This window comes from Aulonocara sp. 'chitande type north' Nkhata Bay, linkage group LG2 (assembly GCF_057382095.1).
Source record: "Aulonocara sp. 'chitande type north' Nkhata Bay isolate Kocher_YH1m ecotype deep benthic linkage group LG2, A_spYH_male_GT1.1, whole genome shotgun sequence".
Classification (NCBI taxonomy): domain Eukaryota; kingdom Metazoa; phylum Chordata; class Actinopteri; order Cichliformes; family Cichlidae; genus Aulonocara; species Aulonocara sp. 'chitande type north' Nkhata Bay.
The window spans coordinates 24,308,079-24,321,562 of record NC_141345.1 but is presented as its reverse complement, the minus strand read 5'-3'; the positions used below and the strand labels follow the sequence as shown (position 1 = coordinate 24,321,562).

The following is a 13,484-nucleotide window of genomic DNA, read 5'->3' as shown; positions in this document are numbered from 1 at the left end:
GACTAAAGTCCTGCTTCTCTTCAGCTCAGCACATTAAATTGGACACTATTTAAGGAGAAGAGCTGAGTAAATGATACCTTGGTTTAGTTTTTTTCTAAGATCGTCATGGGAAAAATAACTGTGGTGGTGTAGCTAAATATTTAACTGTAATAAACAGCCCTACCATGTGTTCTGTAAAGTCTCCAAAACTGATGATGTTATTCATTGAAGAGATAAATGAAAGAAAAAGGTAACTTTCCGTACTATCGTTTAAATGGAAAGTAGCCTTTACTGAATAAAATTGGGAGGATTTTTTCCCCTAGATTTTAAAATGTCTCTATCTGATGCACACACAGTTTACATTGGAGAGGTAAAAACTGCTGCACTTCATTGTGAACTCCTGCTTAAACACACCGGGAGAGAGAAAAGGACTCGGCTGGCAGCTCATGTGCACCGCTGTTGCTAAACGATGACTGATAGCTGATATCCAATCAGATTCACTTTGCAAGGATGTTTTCATTATGTCTGGAACATCAGTCATTACGTCTGACCTGCTCTGGATGGAGGAGATAGGACTTAGTGCAGACACGGGTTTGGCTCCAACTCCTTTAAAGCAATCTCTGTAAATGTTCATCAGGAGGGCAGCTTTAACAAATGTCCTCTTACAGATCTTGAACCTTTAAATAAAACGGAGTGCTTGCAACTGTTTCTCCAGCCTATTAAAACACAGTTATTTTTATTTCCATTTGAAGAAAATAGATTAATTATGGTATGTGAAAGCGAAAAAAAATAGAAATCTAAAGTTTATTTCCTTAAATCTTTCCTTTCTTTTTAGAGGCAGTAGAGTGTGAACTGATCAAGGACAAACAGGCTTTCTTTTGACTATATGGTCCCTGGTTTTCTCCTCTTCATCCAAAAGAAAAAGCGAAAAAGTACTGATTGAAGGATGCCGCACCTCTACCTGCCCATCAATAAATAAAAACTAAACACTAGAGATCAAAATTGCGTGAGAGGAAAAGGAGAAACTGCTATAAAGATGAGTTCTCAAATTCAGGTCTTGTACAGTAGATTAGGAAGTCACAGTCCTTCAGTTTCTTGGAGTAACCCTGCATTTCCCTGTGATGAAGCCTTAAAGATCTGAAGAGCATCAAGAGACATATCTAAGAGAAGTGCCTTCAGTTTTTATTCATGTTCCTTCCCCTTTCTTTTTCAAGTGATCTGCAGCTTCAGAGAGAAGACGGTGAGGGAGAGGGATAGAGAGAGAAAGGGAGGCAGAGGGAGAGAGAGTGGAAGTGTTTTCCAATAGAAATGAGGTGAGTTGAAGTAGACTCTTCAGTCGGGCTGAGGCTGTCACCGCTCAGTTCAAAACATTCTGCCATGCAAAACAGCCAAAAGCCCCGCAAACCTGTAATATGACTTTGCTTTGAACATCAGGAAGCTCATTCTCAAGCAGGTCAGACTTTTTAAAACTTTGAGAAAATGTAAAAAAAAAAATCAGTCCTGATAAATCGGTCTCGGGACTGAAAAATTTTCACTTTCATTTGTGGGCGCAGAATTAGGTCCGGCATTTCATTTTTCTTTGTCAATAAAGATCATTGTCTTGCTTATTGGCAAGCCACGAGGAGTGAATTTGTCATAACCGCAAACATGCACTTCAACGACACACATGTACACACCCACGTACACACGAGCTCGTGCGCACATACAGTTCTCATATTCTTGAGGACAGCTGCAGGGGTGTGGAAGCCTTGGGAAAATGGATTGTGGAATCAAGCCAATCAACTTCCTCTGTAGCCAGCACCTGTTTGTCTGTATCTGCTGCTGTTATTTCACAATACAGGGCGATTATAGAAATGCACAGAGATTAATACGCAGATTCTGTAAGCAAAGACTATAGATTACTGTCATAAACACTTTTTTTTCCAAGTGAAGTCACACCGTACAGTAAGTAGGTATGATTTTGTGCTTGCATGTTTGTCACTTGGATTTATTCAACAGAGATTATGCAAATTTGAGTCTATTACACATCCTGGCCTAATTCACTAAACCCCGTTCTAATTAAGACACACATCCACTATAAAAAAAAAACAACAACAACACGCACTCCTACACAGACACACACACTACAATAATAATGTGTTACCTTGAAATATTCCCTGGACCAAAAAGAGAGATGAAGAGATGCTGAGATGATGACAGTTAATACGCCTTGATGTTTTTGTCACTTCGACAACAGAAATCTGTGTGTGCGCACATGTGTCAGTGTGTGTCATCAGAGAGGCTGTGCACGTGTGTGCATGAGCTGAGGGGGGGGTAGACGATCTTCTCTGAAGCAGCCCAGGCAGGCATCAGCACTCAATCATCCCAGATCTGCCAGACGACACCAGCAGAGAAAACACATTACCCGTGTCGTGTCGCCTCGTCTTCTTCTGTTGTCTTCTCTTTATTATATTTAGGGCTGCTTTGCCTCAGGGTCAGGTGACAATCTGCATTCTCTTTCTGCAAGTTTTCTCAAAACTGTCTGGAGTTTTTATATTTATTTATTTATTTATTTTTTTGCATTTTTTCAACCATTTTTTTTCTGCTGCTCTGTTAAAGGGGATCTGTTGATGGTTTTTAATCCCTACATGAGTCCCTTTGCAGATGACTCTGCTGGCATGGTGTCAGAAAGAAACTAACAGAGAGCAGCGCTACGCATTAGACAAAAGATGAATACCCTCAGAAGGGAGGGAGGGAATAGAGGGAAGAGGCAAAGAGCCCATTTGAAGTGCTTGTCTAAGTTTTAGTAAAAAATGAGTTCTTTATAACGTATATAAATATATAAATGCAACACTTAAAGACATTATCAGGCACTTTCATTCCCCCTGCCTTTTGTGTGCTGGTTGAGGTGGGAAACAGAAGGGAAGTAAACACATCTGCATATCTGAGTCATTGGTTCCAAGGGAGCTGTTATGGGCTGTCTCTGCAAATCTCTTCTCTGCATTGCTTATAGCCCACCAGCAACAAAGTCTCCCCCCCACACCGCTGATGCCGGGTCAGATAATTCAACGCGCTTTTAACTGATGTGGTTAGATCTGAGGGTGGCAAATCTGATTTCAGATCTCCTGATTTCAAGTGGCTCCGCACCTTTTTTAGGTTATCTTTTCTCAGATTGGAAAACATGTGCCCACGGTCTAAAGCAGAGAAAGGCGGCATATGTGTCGCTGCCGTTTAGTGTCCAGTTGACGGTAAGTTGGCACAGTTGGTGTAACAGAGTGGGCCAAGACCGGTCAGGCCCTCTGTCTGCACGGTAGCCATCACCTGGACAACCAAGCATGCCAGCCCTGTGGCTGCATCTGAGGGATCAAAATAATGGCATCAACTGGCAACAAGACAGGAGCATCTACTCTCTGTAAGTGCTTCACAACTCCATCTTTCACTATATTCTAACCAGTGAAGATGCAACAACGCTGACTTCACCCATTGGTTTGCAAACCTCTTTTAGCTCTAACTTTTTGCATTTGGGCCACCAATACTTGTGATTTTGCGAAGAAGGTGGAGATCTAAGTTATTTATTAATGGTAGCAAACTGCAGTAATAGACTGTGTTACTGTATCACATTGACACAAACATATGCTAATCGATCTGTTTTTTCTGCTTATCCTAATCAGAATTACAGGTATACCCTGCACCGTTCACCAGTCTGCCGCAGGGCTAACACAGACAGACAACCATTCATACCCCCACTCACACTAACAGCCCATTCAACTGTTAAACTAACCCCACTAACTGCATGGAGAACCCATGCAGACATGAAGAGAACAGGCTAAGATCTTCTTGCTATGAGGCCACAGTGCCAACTACCGCTCCTGCTAATTAGCTTACAACTAAAATACTAGAATGTCCCCTAACAAACCAGAGCACAGATTTCCTACTTTTAGTATTAGATTACCTAATATTTATAAAAATGCTTCCTAAGTAATCAAAATCTTAAAACATGGTCAACAGGTCTAGTGCAGGAAATAGCTAAGATAAAGATTAGCCAATAGGTAGCAGATACACCCACCTGTCAGTACAGCCTGTCATGCTAAGCCTTAATAAAATGCAGATAGGTGGGTCATGCTTTACATGCTTTATAGACCAAACTATTTGTGTAGCTGGCTGTAAACATGTTTATTTCTGCTGTAAAGTTGGCTACTGACATGTGCAGCCAGCCTCATGTGGTCAGTTGGGGAACTGCATTCCTTGCTCTTCCTTCTCTGGTTCATTTTTCAGCTCCCAAGGCTCCTGACTGATACCAACAGAAACAGAAAGGCAAAATGATGGTGCTCAACGTGATTTGTACGGCGTCCATTCGTGTGCCTGTACTAGAGATGGACCGATCCGATATTACGTATCGGTATCGGTCCGATACTGACCTAAATTACTGGATCGGATATCGGAGAAAAATAAAAAATGTAATCCGATCCATTAAATATCACGAAAGCACCTCACAAAACTTGCAACACGCCGTAACTCACCTCAGAACTTTAGCACGTCGGAGCAGTATGCATCACGTGATAGAGCGGCTGTGGCATGCAGGACCTGTCGGTGGTCTGGATAGCATGTGGAGCTTCGCTAGCAACCCGGCATTTCATCTCCGACAAAGTTATCCCCGAGAGAAGTAAAGCAAGTGTGTAAGTCCATCTCTGAATGTTTGTAAAGCATTCCTGCGTTAAGCTTAACCGACTGCCTCTCGCTCTCCGGCTGCTACTTCAATCATGAAACTGCTTAATGATCAGCTGATCGGCTTTTCTGTCGCGAGTCCGTGTCTCTTGTTTGCTTTTGGCCCACTTTGCACCAGAAAGAGGAAACCAGTGGATAAACAACAGCAGCACGTTTAAGCTTGATCAGCTGTTGTTAGAATTTATTTATTATTACTTTCTACTCCAGGATCTTTTTCTACGTAGCTGACGGCTGGTAACTGTGCAGGGGCGGATCTAGGAAAGTTTAGCCAGGGGGGCCGATTGTGCCCCCTTTTCCCTGTTAATGCCCTAAGACATACTTTTCTTTCTTATTCTCATTTAAAATGTCTAGCTTTTAATTATTTAATATTTATCTGAATCTTACACCCAAAGTTTTAATCTGATGTAAAATGTATAGAAGTCCATTATTGTATATAGTAACTGTTAAGTCTAATATACCCTAGTAAGCTATAGTACTTTTTCCTTTGGGAAGGTACCATCTGTGCAGTCTGCAATTTTGTTGAAGAAAGATGTTGAATCTATTTAATATTTCTTGAAAAAGAATTGATTTCTGTGTATTTTTTTTCACACTGCATCAAATTAAGGTTGATTACGTCGATTAAGCATCATGAGGTGGAGCGTGAGGGGTGGTTCCCTATTTTTTATTTATTTATTTTTGTTGTTGCTGGGAGTTGGAACCCTATTAGTTAGGTTGCTTAATATTTATGCTAAGTACTCTTTAAAATACCAGAATAGGGAGGATGGTGTAGGTTTAAGTTTATTAGATTGATCAGTATTGCTGAACTATGAAATTTTTTTTTTTTTTGCATACAGGTATAACAGAATAGCTTTAGTGTAGTTGTTGTTTTAAACTTGAGTATGAACTTATACAAAATGCAGAAAGATATTTTAAAAACAGTTTTGTTGATTAAAAAACACTATATCGGATTCATATCGGTATCGGCAGATATCCAAATTTATGATATCGGTATCGGTATCGGACATAAAAAAGTGGTATCGTGCCATCTCTAGCCTGTACTGCTCCTCCAAGGACCAGGCTCATACAGCAGGAATAATGAGCCACTATTCTGTTATATTGCAGTGTACCAAACAAGCATACACAAAAAGAGAGACTTCAGGGGTCAAGGCTTGGCACTGGCTTTCTTTCTCCCTGTCTCCCACAAGCTACACACACACACTTTCCTATTTCTTTCATACTGTACTTCCCAAGTGTGTAGGGGTCACCATGGAAACCTTGTCTTTTGCAGGAAACGGCCGAGATGTTGTGATGAGGTCTCGACAAAAGCTTATTGATCTACAAGATTTGGTGCCCGTTTAAAAGAAAAATCTTGCTTTGTGTTGTTGAGACTTGTAATCGATATGAAGAAATCCCTGGAAACAAACTTGACGAATTGATACTCTTGAGCTATTCAGAGTTTATGGGTCTGTGTTTATGGGTTATTTCTGGCCTGTAGTTTGTTCCAGTAGATCATTCTCACTGTATTTGGTTGTGCTTTGTATACTGAGTGGTGCATGTATATATGAGTGTGTGTGTTCCATGGGTACTTCCTGTGGTTAGCTCTGTGCAGCAGAGATGATTCATGACTTTCAGTGTTGTTTGAGAGAGTGAGAGAAAATTCACGCTATAAATTTGCCTCTTTCCAACACTCTATGTCACACTCATAAATATACACACACAAACAACCACACACACACATATACTCCTGAGCTTACACTGTTCCAACTCCCACACAAACTGAAAAAAGTGTGCATCTTCATTTATGCTTTTTTAGGGTAACTGACACAAATGAACCAAAAATATCTTCGCATGCAGTCATTTCACATTTCCTCTGACTAGCAGCTCGTGGTCATGGATATAAATGTCATAATCACATAACAATAGGCAACATTTGCTCAGTGTTTTCTTATAAATTCACTCGTGTAAATAAGCACTTTATAGGAACGGGGTATTTTCAGAAGACTGCCTCCTAATATGAGACTCCACTATCATACATTATCAGGAAAAGCTGCAGCACGCTTGAGTCTATAGTACAAAGTCCCTTTTTTGTGGTCCTGCAAAGGCTTTGTGCTGCGTTTGTAGCTCAGGTCACAAAGAATAGCCCACAGGAAGTGAGAAGAGCTACAATGGCTCAAGAGTTCGAAAATATAAAGGAGAAATAAAAGGCCAGTATGCCTGTGTATATATGCCTGTGTATATATGACTATATGACTCTTCAGTCACGCACATTAGCAACAGCAATAATAGCAGCCCTATACTCAGGTCTATGCTCACCTTATCATTGTGTTATCTGAAAGGGGAAAGTCCGCACACAGGAAATTCACACAAGTTCACTTACAGTATCCATTTACAGTTCAGTCAACAATTTTCCTTTTTCAAATGAAGCCACAACTTCCTGATTACTGATTTTCCTCTCTTCTTTGTTACTTTCTTTTTTTTCTTTTGCTCGCTCTGTTTTTTTTTGTTTTTTTTTCCGAACGTTGCGTCACTGGGTTGTGGTTTACTCACTACTCACAGTGCACAGGAAGTGTGTTGTGGCAAAACAGGTCCCTGTCACTGTTTCCACTCCTCACTGAGGACCACAGAGCTAAATTTAACGCCAATAACAAGATCACAGGTGCCCAAAATACTCACTTCCACATACATCGAAGTTTTATTTAGCCACCCGTAGCTATTTTTACTTAACCATGTTAATATACTTATGTCTGGGCTGAGGTTACGTTTACTTTGTGACGCAGTCTGCCACAAAGGAAACAGCCTAAACCAATTAACAAGCTGTAGGATTAGAGAGGAGCTAGTGAAGTCAGGACAGTTAGCCACTAAGACACAACTGACCATGACGGTCACATGGCTGACGTCTAGCCAGAAAAGAGACTGACCGACCATAGTTTTGACGTAGATGTGATGTCACTGATCGTTTTAACGGCTTAGCCATGAAAGTGTGCCAAAGACAGACAAAAACACAAGAAGTGAAGTCTGTTCGTATCAAAGACAACACATTCCATAGATATGTATCATGACTGGGGTCAGGTCATGTGCCTAAGACCAGTTGCTGAATTTAAGGAAGTGAAATGACAGCCACGTCAAAATCGGTCAAATCTGGCATCATAAGCCAGCGTAAAAATAGCATACGATGGGCTATTTTAACCTTGTGGCTCATGATTTGACACCACAGGAAAGGAGAACTAAGAAATGGGCGCTGAATGGAAAATGCAAAGTGAAAGAGAAGAGGGACCAATTACAAATACATGACATGGAAAAAAACAAAAAAAGAAGGGGAAAAAAAACAAACTAAGGGGAAAAAATAACGTTAAAATTGCACCGGCGTGACACTGCTGAAGATATTCAGATCACTTCCTGGACTGTATCAGCAAAGAAAGAGCAGTATCAATATCAGCCCCATTATCTGGAGCAGCTCTCCTCTCCACCCTTTGTGTCAAGGGTATTGTGAGGCCTCGGCTTAACCCACCTCCGTGCGCTGGCATTCAGTTAGAATCAGTGCGGCTGTGATGAGGCGGGTTGAACAAACAGACCGGCGGACTTGGACCGCGGCCAGGGCCAGAGTGGGTTTCAGTCCAGCTAAAGTTACACTCCGCTTCTGCTAGCTCAGTGTAGCTGGAAGCAGAAGCCAACTGTGGGGCAATTACCCAAATGCTGCCGAGTCATGTTGGTCAAAGTCTGGTCTGCGTTCATGTGGGGGTGTGTTTCGCCGCATACACACACACACACACATAAATACACTCAGAGTACACTGCTGGTCTGTTCACATTGTAGAATCAAGATTGTTTGAAAGACTATATGAACACATAATAGTCTTAATAGTTTCAGTCTGCTAGTTTACATCTATTGCCTTTCTTTTTTCCCCCCCTGTTAGTACTTCCTGCCTTCTCTTCATTTTCTCATTTTCCCACATTCATCCCTAATTCACACCATGTGGATGTACATGGAACTTGGATAGCCTGATGTAAAGTAAACCGGACTGTCACGGACCCGGTTCCGGGGACTCGGGGTTCGTGAACAGTGTGGACCTTTATTGTTATTAGTGTATTGGATGTATGTTTGCTGCACTGTGTTCTTGTGTTCAATGCTGGTGTGTGTATGTGTGTGAGGCTGGAGGATGAAGGACAGCCACCTGCAGGCCTGATGGGTGTGGCCCTGCCAGCTGCTGGTCACGCCTAGCTTACCACACACCTGCTTCTGATCAGGATCGTCGGGGGAGCTACTTAACAGAGCGATGGAGCTTCCTCCGGCGCAGGATCGTTGAGTTAGACTCCATGTCAGTGTTTCTAGTGTTGTTAAAGTGTATGCCTGCCGGAGTTGGTGCCATAACGGCTGTGTCTGTGTTTTTCCCCAGGAGGACAGCGGAACACAGGACTGCAAGACACACGGGGTGTGTGAAGGCACAGGGGCAGAGAGCACGGGATACCAGCACTTGGGAGAAGACACGTCACGGGAGTCGAGGGAGCACTTTTGGAGATTTAATGTGTGGTGTACAATTACCTCACTGTAAATAAACCCACTGTTCATTCCATTAAGTCTGCGTTTTGGGTCCTTTCTCCTACATCCCCCACGGTCTGCCCTCCAGACCGTGACAGAACGATCCTGCCATTATGGACCCAGCGGACTCACCGCGGAAGCGCAGCTCCCGTTTTGACGGGACCCGACTAGTGCTTGGAGGGCCTCCGTGCTGCCGTTCCTCGCTGGCAGCCTACCCGTCGGCCCACTCGTCTGTTTCCTCCCCGCGGACGCCTCGGTCTCGCAGAAAACGCTCCAGCCGGTCCCGGGAGGATTACTACGAGCCTGCCAGCAATCTGCTTACACCTGCACAAGCTTTTTACAAAATGTTAGGAATTATCATCGTGCCACCTGACTCACCCAGCATTTCCACATCACAGCAGGAGCAGCCACTTCAGAATCCGCCCTCGTCACATTCCGCCAGCGACGCTCCCTCTTCAACAGGGAGGCAGCGAACACGCAGCCAGCACTCACAGCTCCAGCAGGAGCCAGGGATTCGGCTCAAACAACCGCCTAGGGTGAGTGACAGAGTCTCCCTTCATTCACCTTTCGTGCCTAGGGATAAACAGACTGTTTCCCCCAAGGCTGTGAATGCCAGCTCCGTGAACCCTAGAGCTCGTGTTTCTCCTGTTTGGGAGGATGACAATGTTAGTTTTGAGAACGAGTTTTTTCCTCCTGGTTCAAGAGACTGTGCTCCTGATGTTCCTTCGGACCCAGGAGTTAGGACCGTTTCGTCTAGAACTGTTTATTCTGGGGCTATGTTTATACAGCCAGCTGCCCAGCCTGTAGCCGTAGCACAGCCAGCTGCCCAGCCTGTAGCCGTAGCACAGCCAGCTGCCCAGCCTGTAGCCGTAGCACAGCCAGTCCAGTCAGCCTCTCGTCTTCATCCTCAGTTGGAGGCTGATATGCCTGCTGGAACTACCCTGCCATTATGTCACCCGCCTGTTGTTTCTACATCGCTGTCCAGTCTACCACGAGTAGCTGCCGCACCATTATCACCTCCGCCCTTTGCAGCTACTTCTCCACCAGCGTCCCATCAGACTGCAGCGACCGCAGAACTCTCGACTTCACCATCCACATCACCCGCTCGACCGTCATCTTCGCCACCTGCAGCTTCCGCATCGCCATCTTCACCTCCGGATCAACGACCATCTATACCCGCGTCGCAGCCGGAGGAGCTCAGCATGCCCGAGCAGGAGCTCAGCGAGCGGGAGGAGCCCGCGTCGCCAGAGCCGGAGGAGCTCAGCGAGCGGGAGGAGCTCAGCGAGTGGGAGCAGCTCAGCGAGCCGGAGCAGCTCAGCATGCCCGAGCCGGAGCAGCTCAGCATGCCCGAGCCGGAGCAGCTCAGCGAGCCGGAGCAGCTCAGCGAGCCGGAGGAGCCCGCGTCGCCAGCTGTGGAGCTCAGCGAGCAGGAGCAGCTCAGCGAGCCGGAGGAGCACTGTGAGCCGGAGGAGCTCAGCGGGCTAATGCTGGAGGAGCTCAGCGAGCTATTGCCGGAGGAGCTCGGCGAGCCGGAGGAGCACTGTGAGCCGGAGCAGCCCAGCGAGCTAATGCCGGAGGAGCTCGGCGAGCCGGAGGAGCACTGTGAGCCGGAGCAGCCCAGCGAGCCACCCACTGAGAAGCCCGCACCGCTGCTGGCGGACCTCAACGAGCCGGAGGGACCGGCGTTGCCAGCAGAGGAGCTCAGCGAGCTTGGTGAGCCCGCGCTGCCACCGGAGGAGCTCGGAGGTCCGGAGGGATCCGCTGAGCCAGAGCTGGAGGTCTGCGTGCCGGAGGGGCCGCCACGTCCTGCAGCCCGGCCGCCACGTCCTGCAGCCCGGCCGCCACGTCGGGAATCGTGGGTGGTGCTGAGGCGGGAGCAGCAACGCCGCCGCCACCGGACCCGTGGCCGCCCGCCGGAGCAGCAACGCCGCCGCCACCGGACCCGTGGCCGCCCGCCGGAGCAGTCACACTGTCGCCACCGGACCCGTGGCCGCCCGCCGGAGCTGCAATGCCGTTGCCACCGGATCCGTGGCAGGCCGCCTGAAGCGTTCTGCTTCCATCACGGGGTTAGAGGTAGGCCACCTGAACTTTTTTTGCCGCCACTGCCTAACCCGCAGCGGGTCCCGCTTGTTTTGCCGTCCTGCAGATCGGCCGCCAGAACTGTTTGCTGCCACTGGACCGGGGGATTGGACTGTTGACCTGTGTTTTTCTTTTGTTGCTTTGTGGTGGCTGTTTAGCGGAGTGGTTTTGGGGCCCTCCGTCCTGGACCCCCCGCCACCCGCCCTGGGTTGGTTGTTCTGTGGTTTTGTTTTGGGGTCGTCGGGAGTCGACCCTTAGAGGGGGGGGTACTGTCACGGACCCGGTTCCGGGGACTCGGGGTTCGTGAACAGTGTGGACCTTTATTGTTATTAGTGTATTGGATGTATGTTTGCTGCACTGTGTTCTTGTGTTCAATGCTGGTGTGTGTATGTGTGTGAGGCTGGAGGATGAAGGACAGCCACCTGCAGGCCTGATGGGTGTGGCCCTGCCAGCTGCTGGTCACGCCTAGCTTACCACACACCTGCTTCTGATCAGGATCGTCGGGGGAGCTACTTAACAGAGCGATGGAGCTTCCTCCGGCGCAGGATCGTTGAGTTAGACTCCATGTCAGTGTTTCTAGTGTTGTTAAAGTGTATGCCTGCCGGAGTTGGTGCCATAACGGCTGTGTCTGTGTTTTTCCCCAGGAGGACAGCGGAACACAGGACTGCAAGACACACGGGGTGTGTGAAGGCACAGGGGCAGAGAGCACGGGATACCAGCACTTGGGAGAAGACACGTCACGGGAGTCGAGGGAGCACTTTTGGAGATTTAATGTGTGGTGTACAATTACCTCACTGTAAATAAACCCACTGTTCATTCCATTAAGTCTGCGTTTTGGGTCCTTTCTCCTACATCCCCCACGGTCTGCCCTCCAGACCGTGACACGGACTTTGGAGAAAGTCTTATTGTCACCAGCACAAAAAAAAGTGAGCCAGCTAAAAATAGACAGATTTACTCCACCCCGTCCTCAGAACCCTGCAGGAGATCAGGCTCGGGAGTGCAACTGTAAGGCCGGGGTCACTGTGTTACTATGGTGACACAGCCACGGCAGCATATGTGTGTATCCAGGAATAAGGGTTTTATGTGAATTTTGAATGTGTGTGTGGCTGCTCACTTTCTGGGCCTTGTGTCTCTCTACCAGCAGCAGCAGCAGTCTCCCAGCCACTGTTGAGAGAGAATGTTGGGTAACAGAAGTCTGGAGTTCCCCTGGACTCACTCCAGACCTTCTTTCCCTCCTGCCTCTCTTCCCACAGTCCTCCCCTCCTTCTCCCCTCACTTCCACTTGCTTCCCCTTGTTCCTGCTGGCTCGTTCACTCATGAGTGATATCGTGCGTGTGTGTGTCCATGTGGACATTTTTCCCAACAGCCTGTACTGTAGAACTCCTGGTTTATTTTTTCTTCTCACAGTCGGTCATCTCCTTTTCTAATTTTTTTTTTTTAGCACTTTACACACCAACCTTTAGCAGAACTCAAATTTTGGACCATTTTTTTTTTCATTTAACCCTGATAGACTCTGTTTCCCTATAAAACCATTATGTAGAACTGATCCCAGATCAGCGTCTGCTGTCTCAGCAGCTCACCACATCTGCTCTGACTCATTTTTCTCTGGTTCCCCATTCCGAAAATGAGAAATGAAGGCAGCTTTTAAAAACAATTTGTGCCTATTTGTGGCTCTATCCTAGCCCAGTCAGACTATCATCATCAGCGCATAATCGTCACCACCGTCATCATCATCATCATCATCACCATCATCATCAAAGCAACAAATCGATGATGAAACACTACTGCTCAATCTAGAGAGAGGATTGTTCAGGTTTAGGTGGGCAGACACTTGCAAAAACTTACAGGATTCAGAGATTGAAAGGGAGTCATCCATGCCTTATCTGAAATTATTAAAAAGACCAAGTCTATTTATAATATGATCCAGATTTATTACTCTTAACTGTTTGGGTTTTTTTCCCCTTAGTAGAAGCTTAAATCCTTCAGCACAGAAAGATATGAGAAACTGATAAAGAAAAAAAACAGTAGGTGTGCAAACGTGATACATGTCAGCAAGGCAAGACAAACACTGACTTGGCTTGTCTTAGCATGTTCACCTGCACCCACTTCACTCAGCACTTAGCCTTCGTGCCAGAACAACAAGCCGCTGCACGCTTCTCCCACAACAGCACACAACAGTAACCTACCCTGGTTTGCACCCTGCGCTG

At 46.3% G+C, this 13,484-nt stretch overlaps 1 protein-coding gene across 2 annotated transcripts; it reads left to right on the top strand.

Moving 5' to 3' along the window:
• The first annotated feature begins 8,171 nt into the window (after window positions 1–8,171).
• On the top strand, window positions 8,172–12,141 carry LOC147337871 (uncharacterized). Of its 2 annotated transcripts, XR_015131553.1 has the most exons (3): window positions 8,172–8,977; window positions 9,056–11,843; window positions 11,922–12,141. XR_015131553.1 is itself a non-coding variant. In XM_086312228.1 (2 exons), the coding sequence occupies exon 2, from the start codon at window positions 9,312–9,314 to the stop codon at window positions 11,394–11,396; it is 2,085 nt and encodes a 694-aa protein (XP_086168354.1). In that variant the 5' UTR covers window positions 8,172–8,977; window positions 9,056–9,311; the 3' UTR covers window positions 11,397–11,914. The 2 variants fall into 2 exon arrangements, 1 of the variants encoding a protein (XP_086168354.1); XM_086312228.1 differs by lacking the exon at window positions 11,922–12,141 and having other exon boundaries at window positions 9,056–11,914.
• Window positions 12,142–13,484: the final 1,343 nt, after the last annotated feature.

What these genes read in the sequence shown, in the direction of transcription:
- LOC147337871 (XM_086312228.1), top strand. Translation starts at nt 9,312, where the DNA reads ATGGACCCAGCGGACTCACCGCGGAAGCGCAGCTCCCGTTTTGACGGG.